At 32.4% G+C, this 15,611-nt stretch overlaps 1 protein-coding gene across 6 annotated transcripts in view; it reads right to left on the reverse strand.

Annotated features, from left to right (window-relative positions):
* Positions 1-5,771: 5,771 nt before the first annotated feature.
* The window catches only part of LOC143248964 (serine/threonine-protein phosphatase 2A 56 kDa regulatory subunit gamma isoform-like), a 74,184-nt gene continuing 64,344 nt past the window's right edge, over positions 5,772-15,611 (reverse strand). For all 6 annotated transcript variants that reach the window (XM_076498018.1, XM_076498019.1, XM_076498017.1 and 3 more), the window contains 2 exons: positions 14,489-14,605; positions 5,772-6,905 (listed from right to left, as the gene is read on the reverse strand). In XM_076498018.1, coding sequence (XP_076354133.1) covers positions 6,765-6,905; positions 14,489-14,605 — 258 coding nt within the window. In that variant the 3' untranslated portion in view covers positions 5,772-6,764. The remainder of the gene's footprint in view (positions 6,906-14,488; positions 14,606-15,611) is intronic.

Consider the following 15,611-nt stretch of genomic DNA (forward strand, 5'->3'; position numbering starts at 1 on the left):
TGGCTTGCCTTAATATCATAATGGGCATTGAATTTCTTTCACCTGCTAGCAGTGTAGTAATTATAGAACATCATTGAAGATCCTACTGGCTAAACAGTAAATCTAATGTCTTATGATGGGAAAAATTAAGTTTAGACACCTTAGGTGGATGCTGTTCAGACAGATAGTGTGTAGCTTTCTGCTTAACAACAACAAAAACTGCCACATTCAAAACTACTTCCTTTACATTAAACAGGGGATATGACATAGCTCAATTACAGTTATGTTTGTTTGTCATATTTGATTATACAAAGTATTGTAGAAATTAGAAGCATGTTTGGTGCTATCTACTAATAATCCAGCTCTAGATTAGACTGCACTCTTCATTGTAATTTCTTTTAGCTTTATTCATTTTGGTATCTCATCTCCATTTCTGCCAACAGCTGCTTGTGATAAGTCTACCATTATAAAACAATGCTTTGTGTGTAGCCACTCCTGACAATGGACACAGTCCATCATTAAGGAATGTTTAGCCATTTAGAATATGTTACTCTAATACAGGGGTGTGCAACATTTTTCGTCGGTGGGCCATATAACCAACTTCATCAATCAAGCGGGGCCACTTAAAAAACAAGCTTATTCGTGTACATGCACAATAAATTAAAAAAAATTCTCAAAATGCAAGCAATAATATTTTATATTTTTGCATGAGTGATCATTTTAGTGCGACACTTGAAATTTAGAGTCCTTGCAGAGCTTGTCAATATCAGCTTTGACAGAAGTGGTTGCCACTCTTAACTGACTGGTCAAATGTTCATCAGTCAGCTGACTTCTACATTTGGTTTTGATGAGCTTCATTTTGGAGAAAAATTGCTCACAGCAGTAGGTGCTACCAAAAGGGAGGCAATTCTTTGTGCATGACGGACAAATTGGGAAACTTTTCACGCACACAGAGTTTGTAAAAGTCTAGCAAACTGTTTTCAGAGAATTTCCTTTTAGTGTCCATGTCAGCCTGCAGTTCAATGAGTTCCATTTGGCAATCATCAGGACTGTCTTCCACTGCCAAATCAAAGGTTGAGCAAACAATTTCAATCTAATTTCAGTTTGTCTGAAATCTGGAAATCTGTTTGCAAACTCATCACGCAGCTTTTGTACACTGGTTCCATATTTGGTGCAATCCAGATTAGGAAATTCCAGTTTCCTGGTTGCAAGACATGTAAAATGGGTCAATATGGCTCTTCTCAACTGAACCTGGAAAAGTTCCAATTTCTTCTCAAAAGCACAAATATGCTCAAACAACTTATTCACAAGTTGACTTTTCCCTTGTAGTTTTAAGTTTAAATCAGACAGATGCTGTGTAATGTCTGTGAGGAATGCTAAGTCATTCAGCCAGTTCTCATTGCTCAAGAAGTCCACATTCTGACGTTTGCTCTCCATGAAGAACTTAATCTCCTCTCGCAGATTCCAGAATCTCTTCAAAGTAGCAGCTCTACTAAGCCAACGTACAGCAGAGAAGTACAAAACATCTGAATACTCACTGTCCAGCTCATCTAAAAAAGTTTTAAATTGTCGATGATTTAATCCTGGTGTTCAATATAATTTACGCATTGGACGACATTTTTCATGACTTCTGCAAAATCCAGAACTTTGGTGCACAAGCTCTCTTGGTGAATAATGCAATGGCTTACAACTACGTCTTGTAAGATGTAAACTTGTAACTCCAATTGCAGTTAGAAATTTCTTGGTGAATCCATTTGTCCTACCTGTCATGGAAGGAGCACCATCTGTTGTAACACCACATAATTTATAAGGATTCAGTTCAAACTTTTCTACAACCTTAAGCACTTGTTCACAAATATCCTGTCCTGTGGTTGTGGAGGAAAGGCTTGCCATATCTAAAACTCTTGAAAACATCAAAGCGTGCAGTAACAGCTCTGATGAAAATGACAAGTTGGGATGTGTCATTGATATCAGTGCTTTCATCCAAAGCCAGACTGAAAGCTTCACACGAATTCAATCTCTCTTTCAAAGTTTCTTTGATGTCCTCTGAAAGATCTTTTGTCCCATGAGACAGTAAAGCGGAAAGGCTAGTTTGCTCCACCAAATATTTTTTCTCTGGACATGCATATTCTGTGAATATTGTTAAACAATTTTAATAAATTCTCCATCACTGAAAGGCTTTCCCTTTTCTGCCATACATTCACAAAGCTTAAAACTCAGTTTTGTCACCAGTTCTGAATTTTTCTTGAAAGTGGTAAAAACACCTTGTTGCTTTTCAATGTATGTTTTTAAATGTTCAATTTTGTCCTTTCGTGCCTGACCAACAATTTCATCAAACTGGGAGGAGTGCTTAGTTGCGTAATGTCGCTTAATATTGTACTCTTTCATGACTGCAATTGTAGTTTGACAGACGAGGCAGACAACACCTTGATTATGTGGGACAACAAGATATTTTGTGCACCATTCACTGTTGAATAACCTTCCCTCATCATCAATTTTTCGTTTCTTAACTGCTGACATTTTACTAGCCCTGAAATCAAAACAAAAATTATTCTCACGAAAATAGCAAAGTAGAAAAAAACATAGAATTTATTTACACATGGAACCTCTTATGGACAGAAACACATGTTTCTAAATTGGCATCCCGATCATAGCCTTCCGGTACTTAAATTAATTGAGAATAGCAAAATACAGTGTGACATCGCCTATTCGCGGTTCGCCATTCGCGGGTTATGCGCGAACTGCGTTTTTGTAGGTCACAGAGACTGAAAGGGCTTTTCGAGGAGATTTCTCTTGTATTTACTCAATCAAGCCGTTTTTATCAATTGTCGTCTTCATCAAACAAGATTGGACTGCTGTTGGTTGACTGCCTCAGCTTCCCCAACAACGCAAACGGCAAAGCACAGCCCGGTAACGCACGGTACAATTTAGTGAAATACATAACAGTATGCAATATTGCTACATTATTACTGCATCAATGAGTATAAGTATCATTAGTGTTTGGGAAGCATTTCATATAGTATATAATCGCATACATATACGTTTTAAAACTGCGTCCAATATTCGCGGTTTTCGCTATCCGCGGGAGGGTAAAGAACGTAACCCCCGCGAATAACGAGGTCACACTGTACATAGAATCAGATGCATCTGAAAGCAAAAATTTTAATAAATTCAGTAAAGTCACAACAATATGCTAAATAATAATCAATTTACCTTCAATCTCTTGTAGTAACTGTAAAAGGTAATAAAATTTTCACCAATAATGAATGACGGACAGCAGAGGTTAGGGAAAATTGTCGCCAGCGGGCGAAGGCGAGGTTCAGGACATGACGTTGAGTCGTAGACAATAGTGCTAGTGCACGTCACCTATTCATGCCCTAAGGAGGCCGACCAATCGAATTCGGCCTGCTCCTCTCTAGCAAAGATAATTTTAGAAGTTTGTCGAGTCGAAGCCTGGGAATCCCGTAGGATCGATGCTTTTAAAAATATTCCATTTGCGTTGGATTACAGATCAGGCCACATGGTTAGATTACAACAACTAGGGCCACACTAAATGGCTTGGCGGGCCGGGTTGTGGCCCGCGGGCCGCCTGTTGCACACCCCTGCTCTAATAAATATGACAAATACTGTCCATGTTTCTAGATACCAAGCAGTTCCAAGGGAAGTTTTCTTACAAACCAGTTGAAGAATAGCAACAGATTTGACTTAGCTATTTACTGTGTATTCTAATTAGAAAAACATTCAAATTTATTCTAATTGTTCTTATAATTTATAAACTTTACCAAGTATATGAAGGAAGCAGATTACTCCAGCTAACACTGGTGATTGACTTTCTCCATGATAACTAAGGTCATTGTCTATCTACAGTATATTTCTCCATGGAGAATACTGATGTACATGAAATAATTAATTCTAAAATTCCAGCTTACTTTTAACATAAGATTTTACACAATTTATTAAGCACACTGTACAATTAGGTTATAATGCATTTACTGTTACATTTCTGTAAAAAAAATTCCAGTACTTCAACAGTCTTACTCAAAGTAGTTGGCTTATTAACTACCGTAGAAAGAAATAATTACTCTTCTGAATCAAAGTTCTACTGGATCTACATATCTGACACTTAATTCAAGAAATTGATCACTTATTATCAAAAAACTATACTCTACAGAGGATGATTATTTGATGTGGAATTACTAACTTGTTTTAAGCTTTTATAATTAAAAAAAAAAAAATCTTAATAAAACTTCCTGTAAAGTAAGTTGTGTCAAAGTATTAAGTTGTATGCTATTAAAAAACTGCTATAAACATACAAAGTAAACTTTTTCATTTAGATTAATATTTTGTTATAACTGATTTACAGAAACTTCACAGAATAGCAGTGCATCACAAAGTTGGATATTAAGCCATTTTGCTACCAAGACTAGTTTAGAAAAACTAGGCTTTCTTATCAACAGAAACTTACTGAACACATACCATAGTAATGCATTTTGAAGTTGAAAATTAACCATTTTATGAAGATTTTTCTTTATAAAACTAAGTATGCTTATCCCCAGAAACTCACTGAATATACCTTAGTAAAACAATATATTATGAAGGTAGTAAGTATCCACTTTATTACCTAACTCATCTTTTCAAAACTAGACATGCTTATGTTACCAGAAACTTATTGAACATACCTTAGTATACCAATGCAATTTGAAATTGAAGAATAAACCATTTTACTATAGGACTCATCTTTTCAAAACTAAGCTTTCTTATTACTAGAAACTTATTGAACATACCTTAGTATAGTAATTCATTTTTAAGTTGGAGATTAAACCACTTTACTATCAAACTTGTCTTCACATAACTAGACATGCTTATATTATCATAAACTTATTGCATATACCTTACTACAGCAATAAATTTTGAAGTTGGATATTAAACCATTTTACTACATGATTAATCTTTACAATACTGAGCTTTGTCATCACTAGAAACTTACCAAATATACCTTAGTACTGTAATGCATTTTAAAGTTAGAGAATAAATCATTTTACTACTAGACAAATCTAGTAGTAAAATGAGGCTTATTTATCACTAGGATCTTATGGAATACTTCTTAGCATAGCAACATATTTATGACTGGAAGTTTTAATGATTTTTGTGTAGATATTCTGATAGGAGAAAAATTATATTAGCAAGCTTCATATTTTAAACATGAATTTGATCTTTCCTTATCAGTGTTTGCTCTAACAAATTTGTAAAGTATGCTTTAAAAAGTAAAAAAATGCTTCAGCAACACAACCTTGAACAAATGGAAATAAACATTCCATGTTTAATCATATCTTTGTTAATTATAATGGAAGAATGTTTCAGTGATAAACATGAAAAAAATGGTGTTAATTTGGAAATAAATATCTGAACCCTAACCTTAAAGACTAGTTACAGCCTTTCATCAGATCCTAGAAAAAATGAGATATTACATGCTTAAAAATCTGACTATATATATCACGAACAACTTGTACAAATGAAGGACATCACATGTTGTTATGACTGCAGTCTTAACAAGCAGACAATAATGCATCATAAACTGACTGAAATGAATGACTGTTAGAGGTGAATGACATACGTTTGAGAACATACCAGGATATAACACTTAAAGTTGTGCTCTACAGTTAAAAAAATGTTTATAAACATAAAGATATTAAGTTTAGTCTGAATATGTTCTTAATAAATGGCTTTACATCCAAAATTAGTTGAATATTTCATTATTTCAATTACTAAAACAACTTCATACGAGATTCAAAGACAACTTTTAAATATTTTTATTACCTCATTAGCACAGTATTAGCATTAACACAGTTGTGAAACTCACATCTTAATACTCCATATAAGTACAGTTAAAACTAATATCTTTCAACATTCAAAACAGCTTTTACTTTTGTTTCACCTTACCTTTGTCAATATGTGTACTCTATTTACATTGTTATTTACTCTAGCTCTCCTTTTTCCTTACCCAAAATAGTACAAAAACTAGCATCTAATACAGAATCTAAGAATTATGATGTTTAAATACTATTTTTACATTCTCAGGTTATCTGTTGCACAAAACTTAAGCTGCAAGCATCTATCAATAATGTTTTTGTACTTAAACAATTTATAAGTCTTATGGCTCAATGGCACTAGACATACTTCCTGGATTATTGTATTAAGTAACATGCAAAATCCAACAACTTGGATAATATAGAGCATTATAAAAACAAACAAAACAAAGATAAGTTTGTTACGCTATAAATTACGTTCTTTCACTTTACCTTGTGTGGAGTTTTCTATTTTATTTGTGATCCACATGTCAGTTTCACATTTACTACATATACCTTACAGAAATCTGCATGTTAAAAAGGTAAAACACTGAAATTTATCTTAACCTGATTAAAACTTAATAAAAGTTTTTTTCACACACAAAATGTTCCGTAATTTGCTCTGAAAACACAAGTTTGTAATATACTGACAGACTGAAGTTTTAGATGATTTTTTTAATATGAGTAACATTAACACAAGATTTTATGAGAATAATAAATTTTACTTAATTTATAACAATGCTTCCAGTTTTTTTTCCTTGAAAATTAATATACACAAATAATTGTTCCACAAGAAAACTCTACAAAATGTCACCATTTTTCTGAACATCTCAAGTTAATATTGCTGTTCTAAGCACTGTTCTAGGGAAGGAAGTAGAGAGATCAGTACAGAAAGTGGTTCTCAGGAATGTATAGGCAGGTCGTCTGTACCTAGTTAGTTCAGCTACTTTCTGATGCTGCAGGTTGTAGATATTCATTGGGTCTTTTGTGGTTGTTAAGTGCTTTTAGTGTTAGTGTATCTTGAGGAAGTTCAGATTTCCTGCGTAACAAAGGCTTCTCCTTTCTTACCTGTTTCTTAACCTGAAAAGACAAAGAGATGAATTATACATGTTATTACTACTAGTTTCTAATATTCCACATCGAAACATTTTAGAAAAGAAAAATTACAAATGCTTTAATCTTGTTCAAATTACCTTAATCCAATAGCAGTTGAAGCTAAACAAGCAGTAACACAAAAATCAACTAAGTTATTTCTATGTCAAAAATATTTGTATAAATATTAGCTTGCATTATTAAATACTTGAACTGCTACATAACCGAATGACCTTACGTCTACAGCACTAACACTAGTGGTATTTACCAGTGTTACACCAACATACAATGTAAACAATATCCATATATTTATAATTCATTGTACATAATTTTTTGTACTCCTTAACCTCTTATTATTTTGTTTCTAAAAATTTACCATTATAACTTTCATGAATTGCACTTCCTAAACTAATATTATGAAGAATTACTAATTAAGATTTTTGTGTCAAGATATCTGAACCCTTATTACAGTTTTCACCCATTGCATTTTAAGCATCTAATATTGCTCTATTGTAACTATGTTATAGTGAAGAAAAATACAAAATAAAAACATCTTTTAAACTTCTTACCTCATTTGCTTGATGTAAGTCTACTTACTTGTAGCATATCTTTTAATAATCTGCTGTCATAATTATATTACAAGAAAAGAAAAAACAAAAAATATCCAACAAATCTGTAACTTCATCTGCTTACCTTCCATTCTCAGTACTTGTTGAATATTTACCAATGTTTTATCATAATTATATTACAAGAAAGAAAATACAAAACATCTGACAAACCCTGTAACCTCATTTGCTTGATCTATAACTCTCATTACTTGTAGCACATCCACTACTAATGTTCTGTCATAATTATATTACAGGAAAGAAAAGTACAAATAAAAACATTTGACAAACTTCTCACTTCATTTATTAGATTTACAACTAGTAATTTGTAACACATCTTCTACTAATGTTCTACCAATAATTATATAACAGAAATGACAAATAAAAACATCTGGCAAAGTTTTCACCTTATTTGCTTGACTAATAAACAGAGTAACTTGGGGGGGGGGACAAAAGGAATAGAGAAGGATATGGATTATGAATTTAAAGAGGTTACAATTTCCAAAAATGACAGAGCAAGTGATATAATGAAGGGGACTGGCAACAAAGCAGTTTTTGTTGTGCACATAGGAGCTAACAACAAGAAAGAGCAAGTCAGAGGAGCTAATTAATAAATACAAGGTATTAATACAATTATTTAAAAATATAGGGCATAAATTAATTGTATCAGGGATTCTGCCAAGAATTTATGGTAGAGATGAAATTTTGAGTAGGTCACTAGAGTTAAATGCAAGGCTGAAATTAATATGCAAGGATGAGCAGGTTAGCTGGTTGGCCTCATGGGAGGAGGGAACTTTTTCAAATGGATAGTTTACACTTGAAGAGGAAAGAAAAGTTTGCAAAGGCTATTAACTTAGCTGTAAGCAAACTTTTGAACTAGGACTAGAAAGTGGTGAGGGCAAAGACAAACTAAATAAGAAAAAATGAAGATGTAAAAGAAAGTTTAGCATAGGAAATCAGTATAAAAGTAGTTCTAAGAATAAGCTTAATTGTTACTGTTGTGATGCTAGAAGCATAAGAAATACAATAATTTTAGGACACTGGTAGGAACAGAATATTCAGATATAATAAGAACAGCTGAAACATGGCTAAATTTTGATGACAGAAATTTTTCTGAAATGCATGGTTATAAGTTATTTTATACAGACAAAGCAGTAAATACAGGTGGAGGAGTGGCTCTGTATGTAAAGTGTGAGTTACATCCTGTTGAAGTTGAGAATATTAAGGATAATAGCAAGGTGGTTGAATCCATTTAGGTTTTGTTAGTGATATCAGAAGAAAATGCTCTTAGTAGGAATTTGTTACAGATCACCACATGAAACTAATGGCATTTGCAAGAAAATTTAAAATGAGATTAAGATTTCAGCTATTAATGAAGTCATAATTATGGGTGATTTTAATTTTAGACATATTGATTAGGAAATGCTTGAGTCAAACCACTAGAAATAATGCTATTTTAGATTTATTGTTAACTTATAATATTGAAATGGTTGAGAGGGTGAAAACTGGGGAACACCAAGGTACAAGTGATCACTACTGTATTAGGTTTGATGTTTCGCTGCAAATGCAAATTAATAATGATATTTCTATTCAAAAAAGCGAATTTTGAAGAAATGAAGCAAGAATTATTTGTTGTGAATTGGGCAGCTGAAATATTTGGAGACAGTGAGTAGATGTGGAAAATTTTTAAAGAAACTTTTATCAATATTTAAAACAAAATATATTCCTTGCAGAAGAAGACAGCTGAAAGTTAAAAAAAACTAGGTTGGCTTACGGAAGGAGAGTTAAAATTAAAGAAAAGCATCACAAATTTTTTAAAATTTAAATTGATGTATAATAGATGATCAAGAAAGTTGGTCAAACAGGAAATAAGGACATCAAAAAGGATAAATGAAAAAAATGTGGCTGAAAACAAAAATTAACAAAGAATTTTTGAGTACACTAGAGGTAAACAAAATATTAGGATAGGGATGATAAAAGAAGGCTTGTACCCGAGGATTATGAAATGGCTAGGTTATTAAATTCTGCTTTTCTTCAGTTTTTACTAATGAAAATTTAAGCAGTATCCCTCATATTGAAAAACTGGTAGATGAAAATAAGTTGAACAAGACAACTGCATCAATTCTGAGCTTGTTAAAATTGGGAAGTTTAAAGAATGATAAGGTTCCTGGGCCAGATAATATTTCCCCAAGGGTTTTGCACGTGGGTTATCATAATTTAAATTATAGTATAATTTGGATGGGAAGACCCTTAAGAGTCATAAAAAAAGAGGATCTTGATATAATGGTTGATCAGTCTCTTAAGCCATAAAAGCAGTGTGCTATTACTAGTGATAGGGGCAAATAGGGTTTTAGCTTGTATCTGCAGAAATATTGAATAAAAGTCTAAAGAAATTAAAATTTCATTGTATAGGTCACTGGTTAGGCCAACTTTGGAGTGTTGTGTTCAGCACTGGGCTCCTCACCTTAGGAAAAACACTGAATTGTTGGAAAGGGTTTAGAGGAGGATAACTAAAATGGCACCTAAGAGGAAGGGGGGTTTGTCATATGAGAGGAGATTGAGATCATTAGAAAATTGTTTTCTCTTTCACAAAGAAGAGTTAGAGAGGATCTGATTAAAGTGTTTAAGATTGTAAAAAGAATTTATAATGCTGATGAATTAACATTTTTCACATTTAACAGTGAGAACTAGAGAACAAGGGGGACAGAAATATATATTTAGGCAAGATAGAAGTCATCTTCAACTGACAATTTTAATTTTCAAATACGGTTGTAGAGGTCCATGGAATAGGTTGTCTTTGGATGTTGTGGAAGCAGTAAATTTGAGTGAGTTTAAAAGAAAGCTTGATAGATATATGAAGGATAAGGGCTGGCTTTAAATTATTATTATTTTTGAATTCATTTATTTAATAGCTTTTTGCTTGGATAAGAGGATGGGACAGCCAAGATGGACCAACAGGTATCTTGTTCTCTCTAAACATTATGTTACGTAGTACATCCTTTACTAATTATATTACCTTAAAGGCAAATACAAAATAAAAACATCTGATAAACTTCACACCTCATTTGCTTAACTTATAAACCTAGCAACTTGTAGTACATCTTCTACTAATGTTCTACCAATAATTATATTACTTTAACCCTTTCAAGACTGGTCATAGCATTTGTCGACTTCATTCAAAATTTAATTGAACTACTATTTTATGAATATGTATCTAAGATTGGTATCACATTGTAGGTCATAATCCAAATTTTCATATTATACATTATTCAATTTATGAATTTAAAAATTAATATTAAAGAAATACACCTAAACATTGATTTTTGTGTGCCACATGGTATGCTGAATGCAGCATTGGGTGATGTCCAGAAAACCCACTTGTAGAGAAATATATATGTAAAAACGGCTCGTTTGGGTTGAGAAAATATTTTACGTAGAGGAGTGAACAACATTTCAACCTTCTTCGGTCATCGTCAGGTTCACAAAGAAAGAAAGAGGAAACTGACCACAAGTTTGAAAGGGGTTGTGTAATGAGTGTCAGAATGTAGAGGGCAGGCTTAGATGTTGAATATACAATTTTATATTATTTATTTTTTATTATTATTTATTATACTTTAATATAGATATAAAGGTGTTCCTTTGTATTGGTTTATTTTGGGTTTAAGTTGTTGTATAAGTAAGGCTTCTTTAATTTTGCATTTGTTTATGTTTATTTCTTTATTTAGTATTTGAGTGTTTTTTATGGTTATGTTGTGTTTATTTTACTTGCAGTGTTCGAAAACGTGTGAAGGTGACTTTTTATGTTCTTTGAATCTGGTTTCCATTTTTCTACTTGTTTCTCCAATATAGAAGTCGTGGCAGTTATCACATTGTAATTAATAAATAATGTTGGTGTGGTGTTTGTCAGTGTAGTTTTTACATAGTATAGACCTCAGTTTTGTGCCTGGTTTTTGAATAAATTTGGTATTAACTGGAATGTCATATTTTGTTACTAGTTTTCCCAAAACCTCATAAACCAGACTGTCCATTACGACCAATGATGTCCACATATGAATCGTTTAATTTCAATCTTGGTAAATACATAGTATGTACATTCTCCAAATATGTAACATCAGCCAGCTCATTCATCAAAGACTTTTAATTTCAAGTCTAATCTTAATCAACTTAATCATAAAGCCTTGATGGCCATTTTCGATGTTATATCCCTCTTTACAGAAGTTCCAACCACTGAAGCCTGCAAGATAGCCTTAGAACTCTATATCCGAGACCCTAACCCATCTATAGACATTCCCAGCAACTAATTAGCAACCCTTCATAGAATTCACCACGACAAAGACAAACTTCATGTTTAACAACCACAACTATATACAAACAAATGGCCTAAGCATGGGCAACCTAGATCACCAGTTCTAGCCAATATTTTTATGACACAAGTTGAAACACAAGCAATAAACACAGCATTACATCCACCACTATACTGGTACAGATATGTAGATGACACGGTTGCAGGATTCAGATCTACAGAACGCACACTTAATTTTTTCAATCACATTAACTCTATACATCCCAACATTAATTTCACACATGAACAGGAAGATAGCAATCAAATATCATTTCTTAACCTCATAATTACAAGAACCGACACACAATTTAAAACAGAAATCCACCAAAAAATCACCCATAGTGGACTATACATTCCTTGAGACTCAGCACATGAAACAAAACAAAAACTCAACATACTAGAAACCAAATAAACACAGCCATAAAACTATGCTCACCAGATAAAATTAACGATAAATTGGAGAAAATAAAACAATTCTTCATCAACATCATTAAGGTTCCTCCACAAACCGTAGAAAACATTATATGCACACACCTAGACAAAAAGCAAAATCAACCAACAAAAGTAAATATATCTCACAAATCAAAAAATCACAAAACCATATACTGCTGCATACCATATATTCCCGACATCAGCAGACAAATAACCAACATTTGGCAAAAACTAGTAACAAAATATGACATTCCAGTTAATACCAAATTTATTCAAAAACCAGGCACAAAACTGAGGTCTATACTATGTAAAAACTACACTGACAAACACACCAACATTATTTACAAAATATAATGTGATAACTGCCACAACTTCTATGTTGGAGAAACAAGTAGAAAAATGGAAACCAGATTCAAAGAACATAAAAAGTCACCTTCACACGTTTTCGAACACTGCAAGTAAAATAAACACAACATAACCATAGAAAACACTCAAATACTAAATAAAGAAACAAACATAAACAAATGCAAAATTAAAGAAGCCTTACTTATACAACAACTTAAACCCAAAATAAACCAATAAAAAGGAACACCTTTATACCTATATTAAAAATAATAAAATAAGTAATATAAAATTATATATTCAAACATCTAACACTGCCCTCTACATTCCGACACTCAGTTACACAACCCCTTTCAAAGATGTGGTCAGCTTCCAGTCAGTTACCTCTTTCTTTCTTTGTGAACCTGACGATGACTGAAGAAAGTCGAAACGTTGTTCGCTCCTCTACATAAAATATTTTCTCAACCCAAACGAGCCATATTTACACATATATGAATGCAGCATTGTTTCAAATTAGATGTTCGTGATGTCAAAATACAAAGCCTATAGTTTTACACAAACTAGAAACTCAAATTACTGATACTGACAAGCTGGAATGTAAAATAAAAACCTTTTATCTTTTCTCTTTGCTGAGCTATCACTGTATTTAGTGAATCACACACTCACTTCTTTTCATTTTTGGAAACAGTTCCTCATATACACTTACTTCTATATATGATATGGGAATAACCAATCATAAGCTCAGAATATCCCCTTAGTGATTTTCTCTGCCATTTTTGAATATAATGTTGACCTTTTTGAGTTGCTAATGCAAATCTTTAGTCCATTTGTAATTTCATATTTTTTATAAGATACAAATATAGTTTACTTGTCGAACTTGAAAAATAATAATGGTATCAATGAAGTAATTTTTGTTGTTGTTATATAAACCTATAAAATTATTTCCTTTCACATCCTACACATGCAATGTTTTTTGAGGGTTAGCAAACTAAAACAAGCAGCAATGGGTACCAAGGTTGTAAACATAAGTGATAATTGTGCGCTTTATTTCCTTTTACAAATATGTTTGTAAACGGTTATAATAGTGATATTATATATACATGTACAATTTATAATAACTGATCTGTGACTGTATTTTACTAAGTAATAATGCACTAAAATACATACAAGATAGGTCATTTTGTAAAAAGTAAAGGTTTGTTTTATATTATTGGATATGGCAACTTGAGTACACACATGCAAAGTCATTGTAACTTACACACTGTTAGCCAGACATAACTAAAAGGCCAATATAATGAAAATAATAAATCTGTATAAATGTTATGAGATTTAAGCTATTTACTCTAGACATTCATGCTTTTGTTTTATAACCTGTGGACATTTTAGAACGAAAACACCATCATTTATATTGATTTTCTAACTTTATTTGATGGTTACAAGATCAGTCAAGTTAATGGAACCCATAAAGAGATTTTTTAGTGTAAATAATAAAGTTTTATTTTAAAGAAACATCTGACAAAACTATATGGACATCATAAGGATTTCTCATGCATAAAAGTATTTTTAATCTTAAAATATAAATTATTCCGCATGCCAAATAGGCAAAATGTGAAAATAAAGACACAAGAAAACTCTGCTTACCAAATCTTAAGACTTAATAAAAAAACAAAAATTTGATATTTTGTGTATGGAAGTCCATTACAGTTTACAGATAATCTGTGAAATTTCATGAGCATACATTTACTAATTTAAAAGTAAAAGAATGAAAACTATAACAAGTACAAAAGTCAGGGGCTGACTGAAAGAGTTAAAGGTAAACAGAATATAAAAACATCTGACACAATTCAAACCTCATTTGCTTGAGTGCCCAGCTTTGTGATTTGTAACACATCATCTTCATCAACTGGAGTTAATGTAGTCATTTCTTCTTGTTGCTGGATTGTCCCTTCTTTTTTCAAATCACTATACTATTCCAAAGATACACACAGACTTTTAGTATCACAAGAGTTTGACAAGTAATATTTCTTTACAGCTTTAGTATGATTAAAAAGCAGTGAATGTTAGTTACATCTTATTAATTTTCATATTCATACAAAAGAAAACTATGTTCGTTCCAAATAAGTACTTACTGTCAAGAGAATCTAAATTATTTATTTTGCCTGCTTCATAGGGATAACGTGTATGCATGTGCCATTTGCTATATCTATCTAACATGTACAGGAAATCTGCAAAGAGATCTATGCAAATTTAAGGCACTGAACATCAATTCCATTACAGCTTCTTGAAATTCAAGTTTAAATGGATGTCAAACTATCAGGTCATCTCATAAGTAATGTCCGAACATTTAATGCAGAAAGTACATAATCATATGTGTCTTTGTTGAAGGCTTTAATGACTAAAATATGTAGTAGAATGTGTATAAAAATGTTCAGACAAATAAAAGAAATTAACCCATCTCCACATTTTCAGATCATTAATCAAATAAACCTTTACGAAGATGGATGTGTCTGAGGAGCATATTAGTTATATAATGCTTTACGAGTTTTAATAAGGCAATAGTGCAGCAGAAACTGAACAAAACATTCAAGGTGTTTGTGGTGAAGTCTCTCTCAATGAAAGTAAATGTCGAAGGTGGTTTCAGAAGTTCAAATCAAGTAACTACAGCTTAAGTGATCTACCACATTCAGGTCATCCTTCTGAGTTTAATGATGACTTGCTGCTGGCTGCACTTGATAAAGATAGTACTGTAGCAGTTGAAGTGCTAGCACAGAAGCTTAATTCAACCTATTCAAACAGTTCACCATCATCTGCAACAGCTTGGAAAGGTGTCACAACTTGGAAAACGGGTTCCCCATGATTTGACCAAAGCCAACCTTAGAAAAAGAGTTACGTTATAAAAACGTTAAGCACTGAAGACAATGACTCAGTGCAGGTAAACTGGCTAAAGCACAGCCCAAAATGGACCTTCACCCT

This window comes from Tachypleus tridentatus, chromosome 4 (genome assembly GCF_004210375.1).
Source record: "Tachypleus tridentatus isolate NWPU-2018 chromosome 4, ASM421037v1, whole genome shotgun sequence".
Taxonomy (NCBI): domain Eukaryota; kingdom Metazoa; phylum Arthropoda; class Merostomata; order Xiphosura; family Limulidae; genus Tachypleus; species Tachypleus tridentatus.